General features: G+C 37.8%; 1 protein-coding gene across 1 annotated transcript in view; it reads right to left on the reverse strand.

The window, feature by feature from the left end:
- Positions 1 to 16,104, reverse strand: part of PLCB1 (phospholipase C beta 1) — a 666,959-nt gene that overhangs the window by 115,869 nt on the left and 534,986 nt on the right. Inside the window, exons 20-23 of the mRNA XM_046679966.1 lie at positions 13,379 to 13,543; positions 12,000 to 12,099; positions 9,992 to 10,096; positions 8,856 to 8,965 (exon numbers count right to left, since the gene is read on the reverse strand). Coding sequence (XP_046535922.1) covers positions 8,856 to 8,965; positions 9,992 to 10,096; positions 12,000 to 12,099; positions 13,379 to 13,543 — 480 coding nt within the window. The remainder of the gene's footprint in view (positions 1 to 8,855; positions 8,966 to 9,991; positions 10,097 to 11,999; positions 12,100 to 13,378; positions 13,544 to 16,104) is intronic.

Genomic DNA, 16,104 nt, shown 5'->3' on the forward strand with positions numbered 1-16,104 from the left:
GGGCTACATTCCCACTTTGGGTTAGAACGGAATGGTTTCTGCCCCTTTTAGGACAGCTCCTTCTCCACTCATGTAGGTTTTACCTGCCTCACTCCTGGAGGCATTTGGGTTTGTGGGAGACACTTGAGAAGAGTGAAATACCATAGACGTTGGGCCACAAAATTCATAAAGGAAATGCATTTACATTGCACAGCAGGGACTGAAGTAAAGGGAATGTTGGAAAGAGCACTGAGCCATTGCAAAGTCATCCACTGGTCTGGTCCTCTGGCTTAAATATAATAGGGGTAACGCTTCCCAACTTCCAAGTGGAAAGGGGTGCCTGTGGTCACCAAACTCAGCTGCTTTGGAAACAGAGAAGGAAGGAGCCCCTTTTCCATGCATATCTGACCTTCCCCATTTATATCCAAGCAGATTTCTGGAAACATGTGGGAGGCGAATCCCATGGTGACAGCTGGCTGAAATTAGCCCTCTGGAGAAGGACGGAGGAAAAGAAAATTTTGATGGAGGAAAGAGTAGGGAGATAGAAAGTCAGCTTCCATGAAGACAATAATGTGTGGCTTCTTTTTGGGCAACTGGAATTAGTGTCTTGGGGGTATCAAGCTGGAGACATAGGCCAAGTGAATCCAGCAAGCTTAGTTTTGCCTCGTATCAGGTTTGCAGACATTCCATAGCTGTATGTCCTTGGGAAACCAAGTTCAATCACCAACTTGAGTCAAGATGAAGGGAAAATAAATCTCTGCTTCTTAAGAATATGTAAGACAAAGTCTACATTTCAGAAAGTGACATAATGTATAAATTCAAAGATATTTCTTAAAAAAGCAGATAAATGTTGGGTAAACATACAGGCGGACACTTTTATAGTTACAACTGAGGATAAAGAGATCACCAAGGCCGGGGCTGGATTTTGAGGTTAGCTGTGGAGAAATGCTCAGCGCAGGGGTCACACGGGAGATGTCTCCAGGCAGGGTGGGCTGCATCGCACAACCACAGGGGGGCACCATTCGCACTGCACATTTATAGGCAGTTAAGGGAAATGATGGAAACGGACGAAATGGGCTAGATTTAATGCAACAGTACAGAACTAGAAATGTCAGTTTTATTAATTTAACGGAGACTCTTAGGATCCAATTAAACAATTTTTAAGGAAAGAAGGTTCAGTACTTTAGATGCACTAGACTTTAGCTGGGTGGGAAGAAAAAAAAATGTGCAGAATGAACCCCAACAGAAGACGGTCTCTGCCCTCTAGTGGCCAAATGGAAGCATTGCAATATTTTTTCCTAGGAAACACGAAAGAGTGACTTCTAAAAACCAAGATTCCATTAAAGAAATATTTATACCCTTCCTATTTCCAAAACAGAAGTGCCTTGAAAATATAATATATAATACAAATGTATTAGTAAAAGGATAAATGGAAAGGCCATTTTCACAAGTTTTATAGAATGAGGAGATGCCATTTGGTATAATAGCTGAAAAGATTTCCGCATGTGGGGCATTGAAAATTTGGATCTGATGATCAAGCAATAGAGAACTAGGATTTGTGGAATTTAGTTGAATGGTTAATATGGTAAGTAAAGAGTCTTCCAAATAGCAAACGTGTGACTGCGTTGCTGGAGCTGTTGGGTCATGCTGTTCTTGCCTAAGTCACCTAAAAAGTGCAGTCCCGTCCACGCAGTGGTGGGGTGGGAGCTCTTGATTCAGAAGCCAGATGGTCTGGGGCAAGGTCATCAGTTTTTCCAGAATATTAAAGGTAAGACTCACAATTTTATTATGCAGAAATGCAGTCTACTCAGGACAAACGTGGGCAGTGGATGTGACTTTGTCAGGGCTAGCCTTTCCCTCAAGAGCGAGCTTCCCCAAACCAGAGTACAACTGGTACCTTAAATTTATAACAGCTGAATGAAATAAGATAATGTATCCGCCCCACATTTCTAAGAAATTCAGATCACTTCTAAAAACTATATCCTGATGTATGTGTTCTGAAGCCTTTAGGGGTATTGTAGAATAATATTCGCAACCTACTTTGAAATGCATCAAAAAATAAGATGAAATAATGAATGGATAGAGAAATATATATGTGATAAAACAAATGCATCAAAATTTTAATTGTGAAATCCAGGCGATTGATATATGGGTGTTCATTGTACAATTCTTCCAATGCTTGTGTGTTTGAAAATTTTCATAACAAAATACGGCAAAGCTCCTATATTTTGAAGAGTCTACCAGGGTGCGTTAGAAGCTAAAGACAGCTTTAAGGAACTGAATGTATTCATATGTTGACTAGAGTTTTTTAAGCTTTTTGATGAACATTTATCAAGTAAAATTATTTGGGATTTTATTCCAATTGATACCCAGAATGTTCTTCCAGAAGTAAGTGGAACACGGATCCAATTGATTCTTGACACAGCATGACTGCATCATCATATAAAGAAATCATTAGCATTCACATGATATCTCATTGTCAAAATATTGGTGATAGCTGCAAGTTTACATGGATATGTATGAGTTTTTATTAATGTCAGTTTCTCTCTACAGACAGTAAAGCCTATGAGAGCATCTGATTTTTCTCACCCTTATTTATATAATGCCCAGCATGGTGACTGACACAGTTGTGTTAAAAAAATTTATTAAATGAATGAATGAATAAATCCACATTTTGTTTCCATTTTGGAACGTATAATCAATAGATATACTATTAATGACAGAATCCTGAAACTAAAGAACCACGTAATGTTTTGCTGGGATAAGAAAAATATTTTTTTGAGTGAATGAATCAATAAATGAAAAGGATGAAGATACTGCTCTTTCTGTGGTCTGTAATTAGAGAATCTGCATTTGACTCATAATCGTAGCCATTTATTTAGAAAGAGATTAAGACATGAAAGGATATAGCCCTGCTGACTATTTTATATGTGTTTTACATATGTTACCCTTCCTAGCAACCTTAATTTGTTAGAAATATTTTGATACAGTCTTCAAAGAAATCAGCAGAAATGAACTCTTTGCAGTTAGGTAGAAATCATGGATTCCTCTTTGAAAGAGAAGGTAGACTGACCACCCTTTATGTTCACCTCATGAGACTGTATCTTTCAAATTAATGAAGCCAAATCATTTGGCAAAGACTATGGCCAATCACTCACAGAACAGATTCTGGACAATTCCCAGAGAAGAGAGTCTCTCCTGGAGCCCTTCTCAGGCTTCTGTGACTAAGCTGACATTTTAGAGTGGATGGAACTAATGGCTTTCATCTGGGGGGAGCCACATCCTTGTTAGAGACAGATGTAAGGCTCCAAAGTAATGGTTCTCAATGTGTGGTCCCTGGACCAGCAGCATCAGCATCACTACAAACTTGTTAGAAACGCAATTCTTGTGATCCACTGAATCAGAAGCTCTGGGGGTAGGGGTGCAGCAGTCTGTGCTTGAAGAATCCATCCAGGTGATTCTGATACAGTAGTCCCCCATTATCCACAGGGCATACCGTCTAAGACCCTCAGGGGATGCCTGAAACCACGGCCAGTACCGAACCCTATACTATATATACTATGTTTTTCCATATACATGCATATCTGTGATAAAGTTTATTTATAAATTAGGCACAATAAGAGATTAATAACAATAACTAATAGTAAAATAGAACAATTATAACAATATGTAGTCATGTGCTGCATTACAACATTTTAGTCAACAATGGGCCACATATACCGTGGTGGTCCCATAAGATTAGTACAAAGTAGCCTTGGTGTGTAGCAGGCTACACCCATCTGGGTTTGTGGGATTACACTCTGTGATATTCGCACAATGACAAATCGCCTAATGACGCATTTCTTAGACCACATTCCCGTCATTAAGCAATGTTGATGGTTGGATGTCAGGAGCAAGCTGTGCCGTCAGTTGACAGTGGGTAACTGAAACCGTGGAAAGCAAAACTATGGATAACGGGGGGACAACATGCTAAAGCTGGGACCCTTGCTACTCAAAATATGGTCCATAGGCTAGCAGCATCAGCATCACCGGGAAGCGTGTTAGAAATGCAGGATTTTGTGCCCTGCTCTAGACCTATCGCGTCTGAGTCTGCATTGTAACAAGAGCCCTGGGTGATCTGTATGCACATTAAAATTTGAGAAGCCCTGCTCTAAAGCAGAGTGAAAAACTTTGTTATTGAGAGTCACACTTTTTATTTTTTCAGTTTGGCACCTGAGTTAACATCTGTTGCCAATCTTTTTTCTTTTTCTTCTCCCCCCCAAAGACCCCAGTACACAGGTGTATAGTGTAGTTGTATACACCTACAACTTCCGGATGTGCTATGTGGGACGTCATCCCGGTATGGCCTGATGAGCGGTACCATGTCCTCGCCCAGGATCTGAACCAGCAAAACCCTGGGCCACCAAAGCGGAGCACAGGAATTTAACCACTTGGCCACTGGGCCAGCATGAAAGTCACACTTTTATAATGGTATTAGATACTGCACGGATTATAATATTCAAGTTTCTGGTTTCATCACTATTTTAGGTAGATGAACCCAAAGCTCTTATTAGGATCTACTGAAATTTTAAAAATTGTTATGGAGGAGGTTTCTTGCAAAAGCAATTGAATTGAATTGATCATTGAGTAGTTTCAACTCAAGTGAATATATATTCTTCTCTTTGGATCTCATTTAAAAAGACCCTAGGGGCTGGCCCAGTGGCACTGCACTTAAGTTCCCATGCTCCTCTTTGGTGGCCCTAGGTTCACTGGTTCGGATCCCGAGCATAGGCCTACACACTGCTTATTAAGCCATGCTGTGGCAGGCGTCCCACAAATAAAATAGAGGAAGATGGGCACAGATGTTAGCTAAGGGCAAATCTGCCTCAGCAAAAAGAGGAGGATTGGCAGCAGACTTTAGCTCAGGGCTAATCTTCCTCAAAAAAAAAAAATTTAAAAAAAAGACTCTAGTTCCTCTATTTATTGGCCATTGATATTAGGCAAGTCACTCTACCATTATAAGCACCCACTCCTCTTCTGAAAGTGAGGATGACTACCCTAGTTTGGCCTAATTGGGACCAGTTTTATCCAGGGCACCCAATGAAAAGTCCCCCTGAACTCCAAAGCCATAGAGAAATGAAAGTGACAGTGTCATTATCTAAAGGCCAGCTCCTAAAAGGCCAACTTTCTCTTCCTACTCTATAGGATGCTTTACAGTTCAGGGATTTTGAGAAACTATTGTTTTTATAAGTTGATATTTTGCTAATTTACTATTTGAGGGGGAATATTTTCGTTCAAAGAGAATCCAGAATTACCAGTACATCTCATCTTTGATTTCAACACCAAGCTCGTGAACCATGAATAACATTTCAGGCTTCTGTCTTGGAAAAATTAAAAGACACCCAAGGCCTTATTGAGTTAAACGCTGTAACCTCATGAGAGTACCACTTGGGATTTTTTGCCGTTGGGTTATTTTACTGGAGAAATTCACACCAGACCATAGGAACTTTCTCTTTCCCAATAATTAAATGCCATTGAAGATGCCCATGGTGCCAGAGACTGAATTAGGAAATATTTGTAAACTGTTTTAGATAAATTTCAGCTCACTTATAGGAACACGAGTCTGACAACTTAAAAAGAAGGCCTCCTGGAGTAAATAAAATGTTAGTATTACCAAACAACTCACCCTCTTCAACATCAAAATGACCACGAAGGCCTCTCACACACCTGCACTTATATATGCATATGTGGATAATAAAGGGAACTCTTGAGAACAGAAATTTTGGCCTTGAATGAAAGCAGCCTCTGTATCTTGGAAGTTTTGGGTTGAGGAGATATGTATTTTGGCCAGCCACTGTACAAACTAATGAAATAGAACCCGCATATTTAAACCTAACTTGTTAGAGAACAAATTCTGATAATATCCAAGTGTTTTAAAGGGAGAAATGTTGACATTTGATTCAACAAAAAAATTCAATTCAAAGGATGCTACTATTTAAGGTGAAGGTCTTATATTCTGTGCTCAGTCATCCAGGTGACCTGCTATAGAGGATGGAAAGATGAATGAAGGGCTAGTCCTAGTTAAAGGTTACTAGAAAATTACAGCTTTGTTATTGAGGTAGTGTGATGTAGTTCAGTTTAGACCCTTGGTACTCAATGTGTGCTCTGTGGAAGAGCATTATCCCATCATCTGGGGCTTGTTAGAGATGCTGAGCCTCAGACCCCACCCCAGATCCACTGAATCAGGAGGAGCACTTTATCACGATGTCCTGGTTTGCACATAAAACTTCTAGAAGTGCTGGTGTAGGACATGAGTTCTGGAGCCAAGACTGGATGGATTTCGATCTCAACTCTGCTCCTTACTAGTTGCCTGGCACAGGACAAGGAATTTAACCTCTTGGTGCCTCAGTTTCTTCATCTCTTAAATGGGAGTAATAATAGTAATTAAGACATAGAGATGCTTTAAGACTTAAGCGTGTTAATACATTAAAGGGCTTAGAAGAGTGCCAGGGACATGGCAAGCACTCAGTAGAATGTTTCTGCCCTCTTTGATGTGGTAAAACAAGTCATGTTCGAATATTGCATTCAGATATTAGTGATACCGCATAATATTTTGTAATCAATACATTGGATGTTTACTTTTTTCTCTTTACAGGTGTACTTTAAAAATAGAAAATAAAAAGTTTTACTGATGTCCCATTGGGCATCTCTACAACCACATTAAGGTACTGGGGCTGTGAAACATTTTTAAAAATTAAGAATTTTTGTCAAGAAAAAAATATATACGTAGAAAACGTGCTAGAAGGGTATAGACCAAAAATGTTAACAGTATCTGCAAGATTACTTACGAACTTTTTTGTTTCTTTTGGTTATGTTTTAAAATTTTTTATATGAACTTTTATTTAGAGAAATAGCTATAAATATTATAAAGCCTTTGTTATGATTCAGATTAGGCAACTTTATTAACCCACCACCCTAAACAATGACTTTAAAAAGACAAAATAAGTCCAGCAACTCAAATCTCTGTTGTTTCTTAATTTCCAAATTATATATATATATATATGAAGTTTATATAGTACCTTAGTACTATACACATCTATCTGTCTATATATATACATACAGATATAGATATATGTTGGAAATATATGTATATAAACAACTTTTCACATGATCTGAAACAAATGTCTATTGTTCAAAGTATGGGGGAATTTTCAACTTTACTACTTATTTGGTTTGCAAATTACTCTACGAAGATAACTTATTAGACTATTACAAATCTGGGAATATTTTGCAGTCGAATGAAGTCTTTAATTTTCAAATAGGAATGACCTTTCTAGCCACCAAGTTAAAAGGATTATACTAAAAAAGTCTTTGCTGCTAAAATAGTGTCTCCAGTGCCTGCCATGTCCTAGATCGAATTTTCTTTTGAGAAAACCACAGCTACTTATTTTCGGTGGCCTCATTCAAACAAACTTACATTATTGCAAGACAAGATAAAGGGCACACTGGTGTTCAAAGGTGTGAAATGACTTTTCTTTCCTAGCATTACATGGGAAGGGCAAATGATTTTTTTTTTCTCGAATTTCAAAAATGAGGTCAGTTAAGGGTTTAGACATTTCAAAGGAAAAAAGTTGTATTTTCTCTGTTAGACCATATGGAATCTATGGTCAATGCCTCTAAAATTATTTCTAAAACTGAAAATGTTCAAATATTCTCTAAGTTTATCTAACATTGTACATTTACTAAAAATTCTTTCTGTTCATTTTTAGAGGAGAAATAAAAATAAAGTTGATCTAAAACTCTACTTCGGTAATTTTATACCCATTGGTATTCCATTCTCCCCAAATAGGTTTTTGATATGTGATGTCTGGTGCAAAGTGAAGGCTTTGAAATGACACCAATGTGTGAAAAGACCCGTGCAATGTCAATGGCCCTAGGTCTCCCACTCCTTAGAATGACCTTTTTTGCCATCATTAGAGAAATGGTCTCTCTGAGGCACCATTAGCAAAATGTTCCATGACGAGATTTTAGCTCAATTGCTGTACTGTATAAGCTGAAACTGGTAGTGTCTTAAAATGTTCTTTTCAAATGAGTGCTTACTCCTTGGAGAACCTGGCCAAGAAATAGGTAGAAGTTGATGACATGAAAAGTATTGTTTCTAAATAGTGACAATACATGTGATTTTACTTGAAATGCATTCTTTGAACTTCTGTTTCTTAGAAAATAAAATACATCAAGTTGATTAAAGAGTTCCTGCTTTCTAATTAGAGAAGAATGCTATTAGTAGTAATTTATTTATGTCTACACAAATTACACTTCTAATTTTTCTAAACCCTTCCTTAATTATTTTTTGCATTGTGACATGTAATTTGGAATAATATACCGATTATTTTGGGAATATATATTATAATACATAAATATACAATTTAATAATAATAGTAAATGGTTTATTCCCCGCACCACACCAGGTATTGTGTTAAGTACTTTATGTATCGTAAGAAATCACAAAAGCACTTTTGAAAATCTTGCACTTCAAATTTAAAGACAAAGGAAAGTACTAAATGACTTGATGATCATCTTCTTTTCTAAGTGCCTTAATCACCTTTAATCAACATGAAATCACCTAGAAACCTTCACCTGAAACAGTAACATATGTACTGTTTAAGGGGGTCACAAAATAAGACAGATGCCAGTAGTGGCCACAGAATGCCAGAAGAGAATGAAGTATGAAAAATTCAGTCATCTAGATGTTTTGTGACATGATGCTGAACTCCAACAAAGTGTTTTTCCAGTGTGCTGTTTTCTTCTCCTCAGGTGTGATGTTACACAGGAAAAGCCAGCAACTAGGTGTAGAAACCATGCTTAATGCCATGCATAAGATTAGAACACTCTCTCACCTCTTTCTTCACTTCTTCTTCATCTTCCAGTGTCAAAGCAGCCAGTTGCTTAGCTCTCTGCTCCATCAGATTCACATAGCGGATTGGATTTGACAAAGCTTCAATCACATCTAAAGAGAGGAGAGACATTTTAAATCAAAGGTCCTGGAGGTATTGATTATCCACCATCCATCCATCCATCCATCCAACCAACCATCCATTCATCCACCCAGCCATTCACGCATTCATTCATCACCCATCTACTCGCTTATCCATCCACCAATTCATCATCCAAATTCCATTCTTCCACCTACCCAAACAACTATCCACTCATCCATCCAACATTTTGGAAATGGACAAGAGTCAGGACTCTTTGCTGAAATCTCAAGAAGAGAGAACTTAAGTGAGGTCAGCTCTGAGAGACAACCTGGACAGCCTCCTACTCAGGATGCCTCAATACTCCAGATTCTTTAGTTTCTGTCTGAGGATTCCTTCACTCTAGCAATGGCCCACATACTTGTACTATTTGGCCCAAATGATGTTTAATAAGTGGAGACTTTTCACATAAAAAGGCTGCTTTCAAGACTGTCAAAACAACCCAAAGGTTTGGCAATATGGGTTTCATTTGCACGTGGCACTAGCTAGCTGGAGTGAGTTATGGCTGCCATCTTTGGATGGGGCATGTGCTCCAAGTTTGCCATAGTCTCCACCACTCCCCAGTACTTACACCCTGGCCAGTTAGCAGTATAAGCATTTAAATTTATGATTCCTGGTTGACATCGTCATAAGTTGGTTTCTCTAAACTTAGGATTCCAACCATGAAAAGGATCAGAGTTCTAAAACTGGCTGAAGGCAAATTCATTGTACAGGCCTAGATAGACTGTTGTAGGACCAGATAGCATGGTTTAGGAAGTGCTGGGCCCTTGAGAGTGAAAAAACATGCTCAAAACTTTATTGGTACTTAAATTAAATTAAATAATTAAATTAAAATTCATCCACAAAGCCTTGAGCAATCTACCTCTAAACATACATACAAAAATAGAGGTGATTCTGAGACCAGAATCTCCTGCCTTTGTTTGGTCCAGTTTTGCTTCCACTGAGCCACAAAAATATGGATGACCCCAGATGGAAATATCTCTTTGAGTTATGCTGTTTACCTGCATATGTATCTGGGACATAGTCTTTCACCTCTATGTAGACAAAGACAGCTGGCAGCATCAGAGGCTGGTTCCTCTCATTCCTCAGAGAGATGTAGTGATAGCCTGGAGGGTGACAACAATACTGTGTATCACATTTTCTTCACAATGTTAGTTATAACACAGGAACACCTATGTGATGGAGGTGTTTATTTTAGGTGACTTTGGATGACAAACAGAACACTTCTTTCTCATTTTAATCACATGGTTTTGAGTGATAAGGTATTATTTTTCTCATCAGACAGGAAAACAATGTCAATTCTAATTTTTTCCATTTCCAATCATGTTTTTCTCCACAAAAGAGAATTCAAAACCATATGTCATAACAACTCACTATCAAAAAAACAAACAAGCTGATTAAAAAGTGGGCGGAGGACCTGAACAGGCATTTTTCCAAAGAAGATGTACAGATGGCCAGCAGACACATGAAAAGATGCTCAGCATTACTAATCATCAGGGAAATGCAAACCAAAACCACCAAGAGATATCACCTCACACCTGTTAGAATGGCTATTATCAAAAACAACAAATAACAAGTGTTGGCAAGGATGTGGAAAAAAGGGAACCCTTGTGCACTGTTGAAGGGAATGTAAACTGGTGCAGCCACTATAGAAAACAGTATGGAGGTTCCTCAGAAAATTAAGAATAGAACCACCATACAATCTAGCAATTCCACTTCTGGATACTTATTCAAAGAAAATGAAAACACTAATTCTAAAAGATATGTGTACCTGCACATTCATTGCAGGGTTATTTATAATAGTTAAGATATGGAAGTAACCTAAGTGTCTGTTGATGGATGAATGGATAAAGAAGATGTGGTATACACACACACACACACACACACACACACACACACACACACAATGGAATATTACTAAGCCATAAAAAAAGAATAAAATCTTGTAATTTGCAACAACATGGATGGACCTAGAGTGTAGTAGGCTGAGTGAAACCAGTCAGGCAGAGAAAGACAAATACCATATATTTCACTTATATGTCGAATCTTGAAAACAAAACAAGCAAACAAATCAAAACAGAAACAAACTTATAGATTCAAAGAACAAACTGGTGGTCACCAGAGGGTAGGGACATGGAGGGAAGGATGAAATAGGTAAAAGAGATTAAGAGGTACAAACTTCCAGTTATAAAATAAAATAAATAAGTCATGAGAATATGACGTACAGCATAGAGAATACAGTCAATAATATTGTAATAACTTTGTATAGTGACAGATGGTTACTAGGCTTGTTGTGGTGAGCATTTTGTAACGTATACAGATGTGAAATCACTATGTTGTACACCTGAAATTAATATAACATTGCATGTCAACTATACTTGAATAAAAAACAAAACACCAACAAAAACCCCCACAAAACCGTATGTCATAGCTTGAATTATTTGTTCAAATTTGTCCCCTAAACATGATTTCTTGACTTGAGGCTTGGTCATGCACTTCTGCTTTGGCCAACGGGATGTTAGTGATGTGGTCCAAGCAGAGGCTTAAAACACATCTGCAGAGTCACTCTCGCTCTTATGCATTCCGGTGGGCCATCATGAGAAGTCCATAGTGTGGGCACCACTGCCCCTTCAGTCAGGGCCCCCAAAATGAGCACGAGAGGAACAGACCTAACCCCAGCCCACAGCCTCAAACACAGCTACATGACTGAGCCCAGCCAAACCCTGCCAACCCACAGGCCCATGAGCATGAAGGTGAAATGCTTATACATCACTGAGTTTTCAGATAGTTTGTTACGCTTAATTATTTTGGCAAGAATTGATTGATATACCATAGCATGTCACGAAAATGTGACACTGCCAGATTTAAATAAATAATCTTATAGCCCTTGTTACATAAGAACACGACAAAGCAGCATATAGCTTCCTAAATCTTTCTTTAATAATCATGTAAGCAGCGATGGCTTTCTTTACAACTTTGAAAAAAAGTTTCTCACCACTCTATCCATACCTGGTCGAATTGCTTGCACTGGCAAGATCCGGTGACCGATACATTTGCCTCCTTCTTCATAAACTGCTATCCTCAAACAGGCCAGAGAAGGAAGGACCACCTTATAGGGACATTAAGGATGCACGTAGTTATAAGAACAAGCAGGTCCAAGAAAGAATTAGAAAGGTAAATAGTCAAATAGCCCTGCTTCCCTAAATCCAAATAGAAGTTTCTACTTAGCTAATTGATAAGACGTTAAGTTGCTGCTCTATAATTTTGATTTTCAAAAGGAGAAACATTACCACAGATACAGCTTCATCTATGTTCTCTCACCTTGTCATAATGAGAAGTTTGCTCAGTACATAGACGATTTTCTTTCAACGTGAACATTCTCAACAGTTCTATGTTCAAACACAGCTAGAGGTCTTATCACTATCTGAGCCTTCACTATTATATTTGCAAAGCAAATTGCTTTTACATTTTCAAAACAAAAGCAGGAAAAAAAGGGCTTTCAGGATAGCTTTCAAAATGTGATTGCTTTATAAATATGTAAATTCCCAATTAGGCAACAAGTAATTGCTCATTTTTTTCCCTCAACGTAAAACGTGGAGTAAACAGTTACATCCCAGGTCAAGAACATGAGACCAATTGTATCCTTAAAAATTTATTTTTGATAACAACAGCAAACTAACATTTGACTGTTTTCAACGTGCCAGATATTTTCTAAATGTTTTTAATGTATTAGGGAATATTTATAATAACCCTCTGAAGTGGACCCTGTTATTAAATCCAATGAACATATGAAACAAACGAGCACAGAGATGTTTATCATAGATATTCTCTTTGCAGAGGCTGTCTTTGTAGATATTTTGGCCAGATAACAGCAAAGGGTAGGTAAGAAAGTCTGCTCTATTTTCTATTGGACTTGTCGTCATATTTTGTGTGATAAGCATGTCTGAAGACTTGATTTTTGGTGAAGGCAGAGAGAAGGCCTAGTCGAATGCAAATGTTTTAACTCTATCAGAATCTGGACAAGATAGAATGACTGCCAGTGGCTAGCGATTCTGAATTTAATTAATATTATTCTTGACTTCCCACTCTACCTCATTTGAGTGACAATGCAAACATACTATCACTTGTATTATGAGAGGATGTGAATTAAATTAATAGGTTATTCTGTTCTCCAAATGAGGTATACTAGAATTGATTAACAATACAATTCTAAAAATCCAAACAAGTGATTCACAGAGATCTTGAATAGTTTTCAAGATAGCTTTGAAAATGCTATTGCTATTTAAATCCCCAAATTAAGCAGCAAATAATTGCTCGTTTAATTTTTTTCTCAGTGTCAAACACCTGGGATATGCAGTTACATCTCATGTTAAGGACACAAGACCAACCTTTTTGAAGACAATGGGTTCTTCTTCCCAGACGGGATTGACAGCGTTTCCTTGTGATGTCTTGGTCTTGAATGCCTTCCTCCTTGTGTCCACCGGCAAACCGAACATGTCCACTTCTACGTAAGTCCCAACTTTCTTATCAGAAAGAAACTGACCGGAAATAATCTAGAACATAACAGAAAAGGAACCGTAAATGAATAACCACGATATAGGAGAATACTTTAAGGAGGGAGAAATGCTGATGGTGGATACTGAACCATAGTCAAAATGACACAGAAGCAAGAGTAGAAATATGATTTCTCTTTTGGTTAAAGAGTTGGTAGAGGAATATTGAAAATGCTGAGGTTAGAAGGAGTCAATTAACAAGAAAAAGTTGTATAGGAGGAAATATATGAACAAATATCGAGAGTCTGATGAGACCGAGGCTTTTGTAGTTATGATACATCTATTAAATGTTAAAGATGGATCTTTAGAGTCAACTGAGTATAAAGGTTTTTCAAATACTTAAAAATGTTACAAGATAAAAAGTATCATTTTAGCGTGATTGTAAATGAAATAAAAAGGTCATTTGAGAGTACAAATTTAAAGCATAATATAGTAGAAACTCTAGCATTTAAAAAATTTCCTCTTGTTTCTAAAATTCAACTTGAAGGAGTTGTTGGAACTCCATGCTATTCCAGTTCTCAGAGTTGTTGCACTTTAAATAAAAAGCCACAATAGTGATAAAAAAACAAAACCAAATATTCATGTTAAACTATCAAGCCCAGTTTATCAGCACCCATAACCTCACCGAGTTTTAACCATCCACACAATTGCGTGTATCCTTTGTCTGGCCATAAACCTAATGGATCACATATTCACAAAATGTCTCCCATGTCTGCCTCTTTTTCTAATCCAGTTTTCAGAATCTGAGGGATTCTCAGGTGTTGTAAAGGTTACTGGAGGCAAACAAGATGTCCTGCTTTAACACCAGAGAGGGGAGCAGAGGAAAGAGGTGCTGATGGAGCAAACCTGATGAACCTGGGTTGTCTGGTTGACAAAGCTGCCGCTGGCCAGGAGCTTTCCGAGCTCAAGTCCATGAAAGGGGACAGAATTACTGTTCCAAGATCATGACTGGGCCAGAAATTGGATACAATGGTGGCCTGAGAATGGCCATTAGTTTCTGAGTGTGGCCAAAGTTAGCTATATGCTGATGTGGTCAGGAATTCCAAACAACTTCAAGAGAAAGCCATGAGGAAGAGGCTGTCTGAATTTGCCCAGGACTACTCATTTCTCCTGAATGTTCTCTTTGGCCTGAGTCTATGGGACTTGCCAGCAACAATCTCTTTGTTTATCATGAGATTCTACATGAGGACAACTTAGCAGACATTTTACAGCATGTTTGAAACTTCCGAGTTACGGGAGTCACGCTGGGAATTCAGATGCACAAAGATTTTGTGTGCTTAAGGTGTTTGATTAAAGCAGAAGTCCTTGAGTAAGTTATGACACTAACCCTCAATGTTCTCATTAGTAAAAAAGGATGGTGGAACACCATGTGACCTCACAGGTCATTCTGGTCCTACAAAGTCTATGTCTGAGGATCAAAACCAAGGCACCGCGGGATGGGTGTGAGCCTCTTCTTGTCTCTAGCTGTAATGTTAAAGGCAAACCTCTACTGCAGGGTGGCTGTCCATTCAGAGGATACTAACATCTCTAGAACAGTGTCTCCGTTCTGGGCTCAGGCAGCAGTTTACACTCGTTGGAACTCAACTGTTTCCCCTCAACTTTCTTTCCTGACTCTGCGTCATTTTATGATCCCTGACACTGTTGCAGTGGAATTTTCAGGAAAAAATAAATAAGCAGACACACATGTACAAAGCAAGATGAATCGGCAAACAAGGACAAAACATTATTAGTTTGACCCGACTATCACAACCATGGACAAGGATTCTAAAAATAACGTTTTATCAGTGTGTGATGCTGAGGAGTTTATCTTAGTCAAACTTGACAGGAATGAAGCATCCTCAGCTGAAAACAATTTCCTAAAATAAATATAATCTTGAAGCTCTAATGCTGCCAGCTCCACTCTTCAGATATACAGTGTGAAATAATTTCAAGAGATAAAATTGCGAGACCCTTCATTGAAATTTTATTTTTAATCTTTGATATAAAGTGACATAAATTTTAAAGTAAAAATGGGCTCAACAAGCTTAGGGTGGCTATAAATTAATGAAACTGTGACGGAGCATTTTTTTAACACAGTTTTTTATATGCCTTTGGTTTAGGGCCAATCAGAAAATTGCATTTCTGTCCAATAAAAAACTTTTCCTAGTTCTACAGTTATCCAGTTAAACAGAAAAGAAATGAGACTTTAAACAAGTAAATGAAACTCAGCTACAACCACCAAAAGCTTAGAGAATTCCCACAAAAAGCTCTTCATAAAAATGATTTCCCATTCATAGTATTAAAAATATTTTCTCACAGCTAAAAAGAAATGGTATCTGCTGTAACATTAATTTCAAAGACTGCAGAAATCATTTGGAATTAATTTTTTTAGGGCCAGAAGCATGTTTATTAAGCAATTCTTTTATTTAATATCATCACTCTGCGTTTTAAATGCCTGAATACGCTGATAAGAGTTTTGAAAGCCACACTATGGTAACTTGAGACTTGTATTCAGTATTTCACAATTTGTTGAGAGAATACTTTTTTCCTCTAATTTTTCTCAGTGTGGATATTTTTCTAGA

Source organism: Equus quagga, chromosome 12 (genome assembly GCF_021613505.1).
Source record: "Equus quagga isolate Etosha38 chromosome 12, UCLA_HA_Equagga_1.0, whole genome shotgun sequence".
NCBI lineage: Eukaryota > Metazoa > Chordata > Mammalia > Perissodactyla > Equidae > Equus > Equus quagga.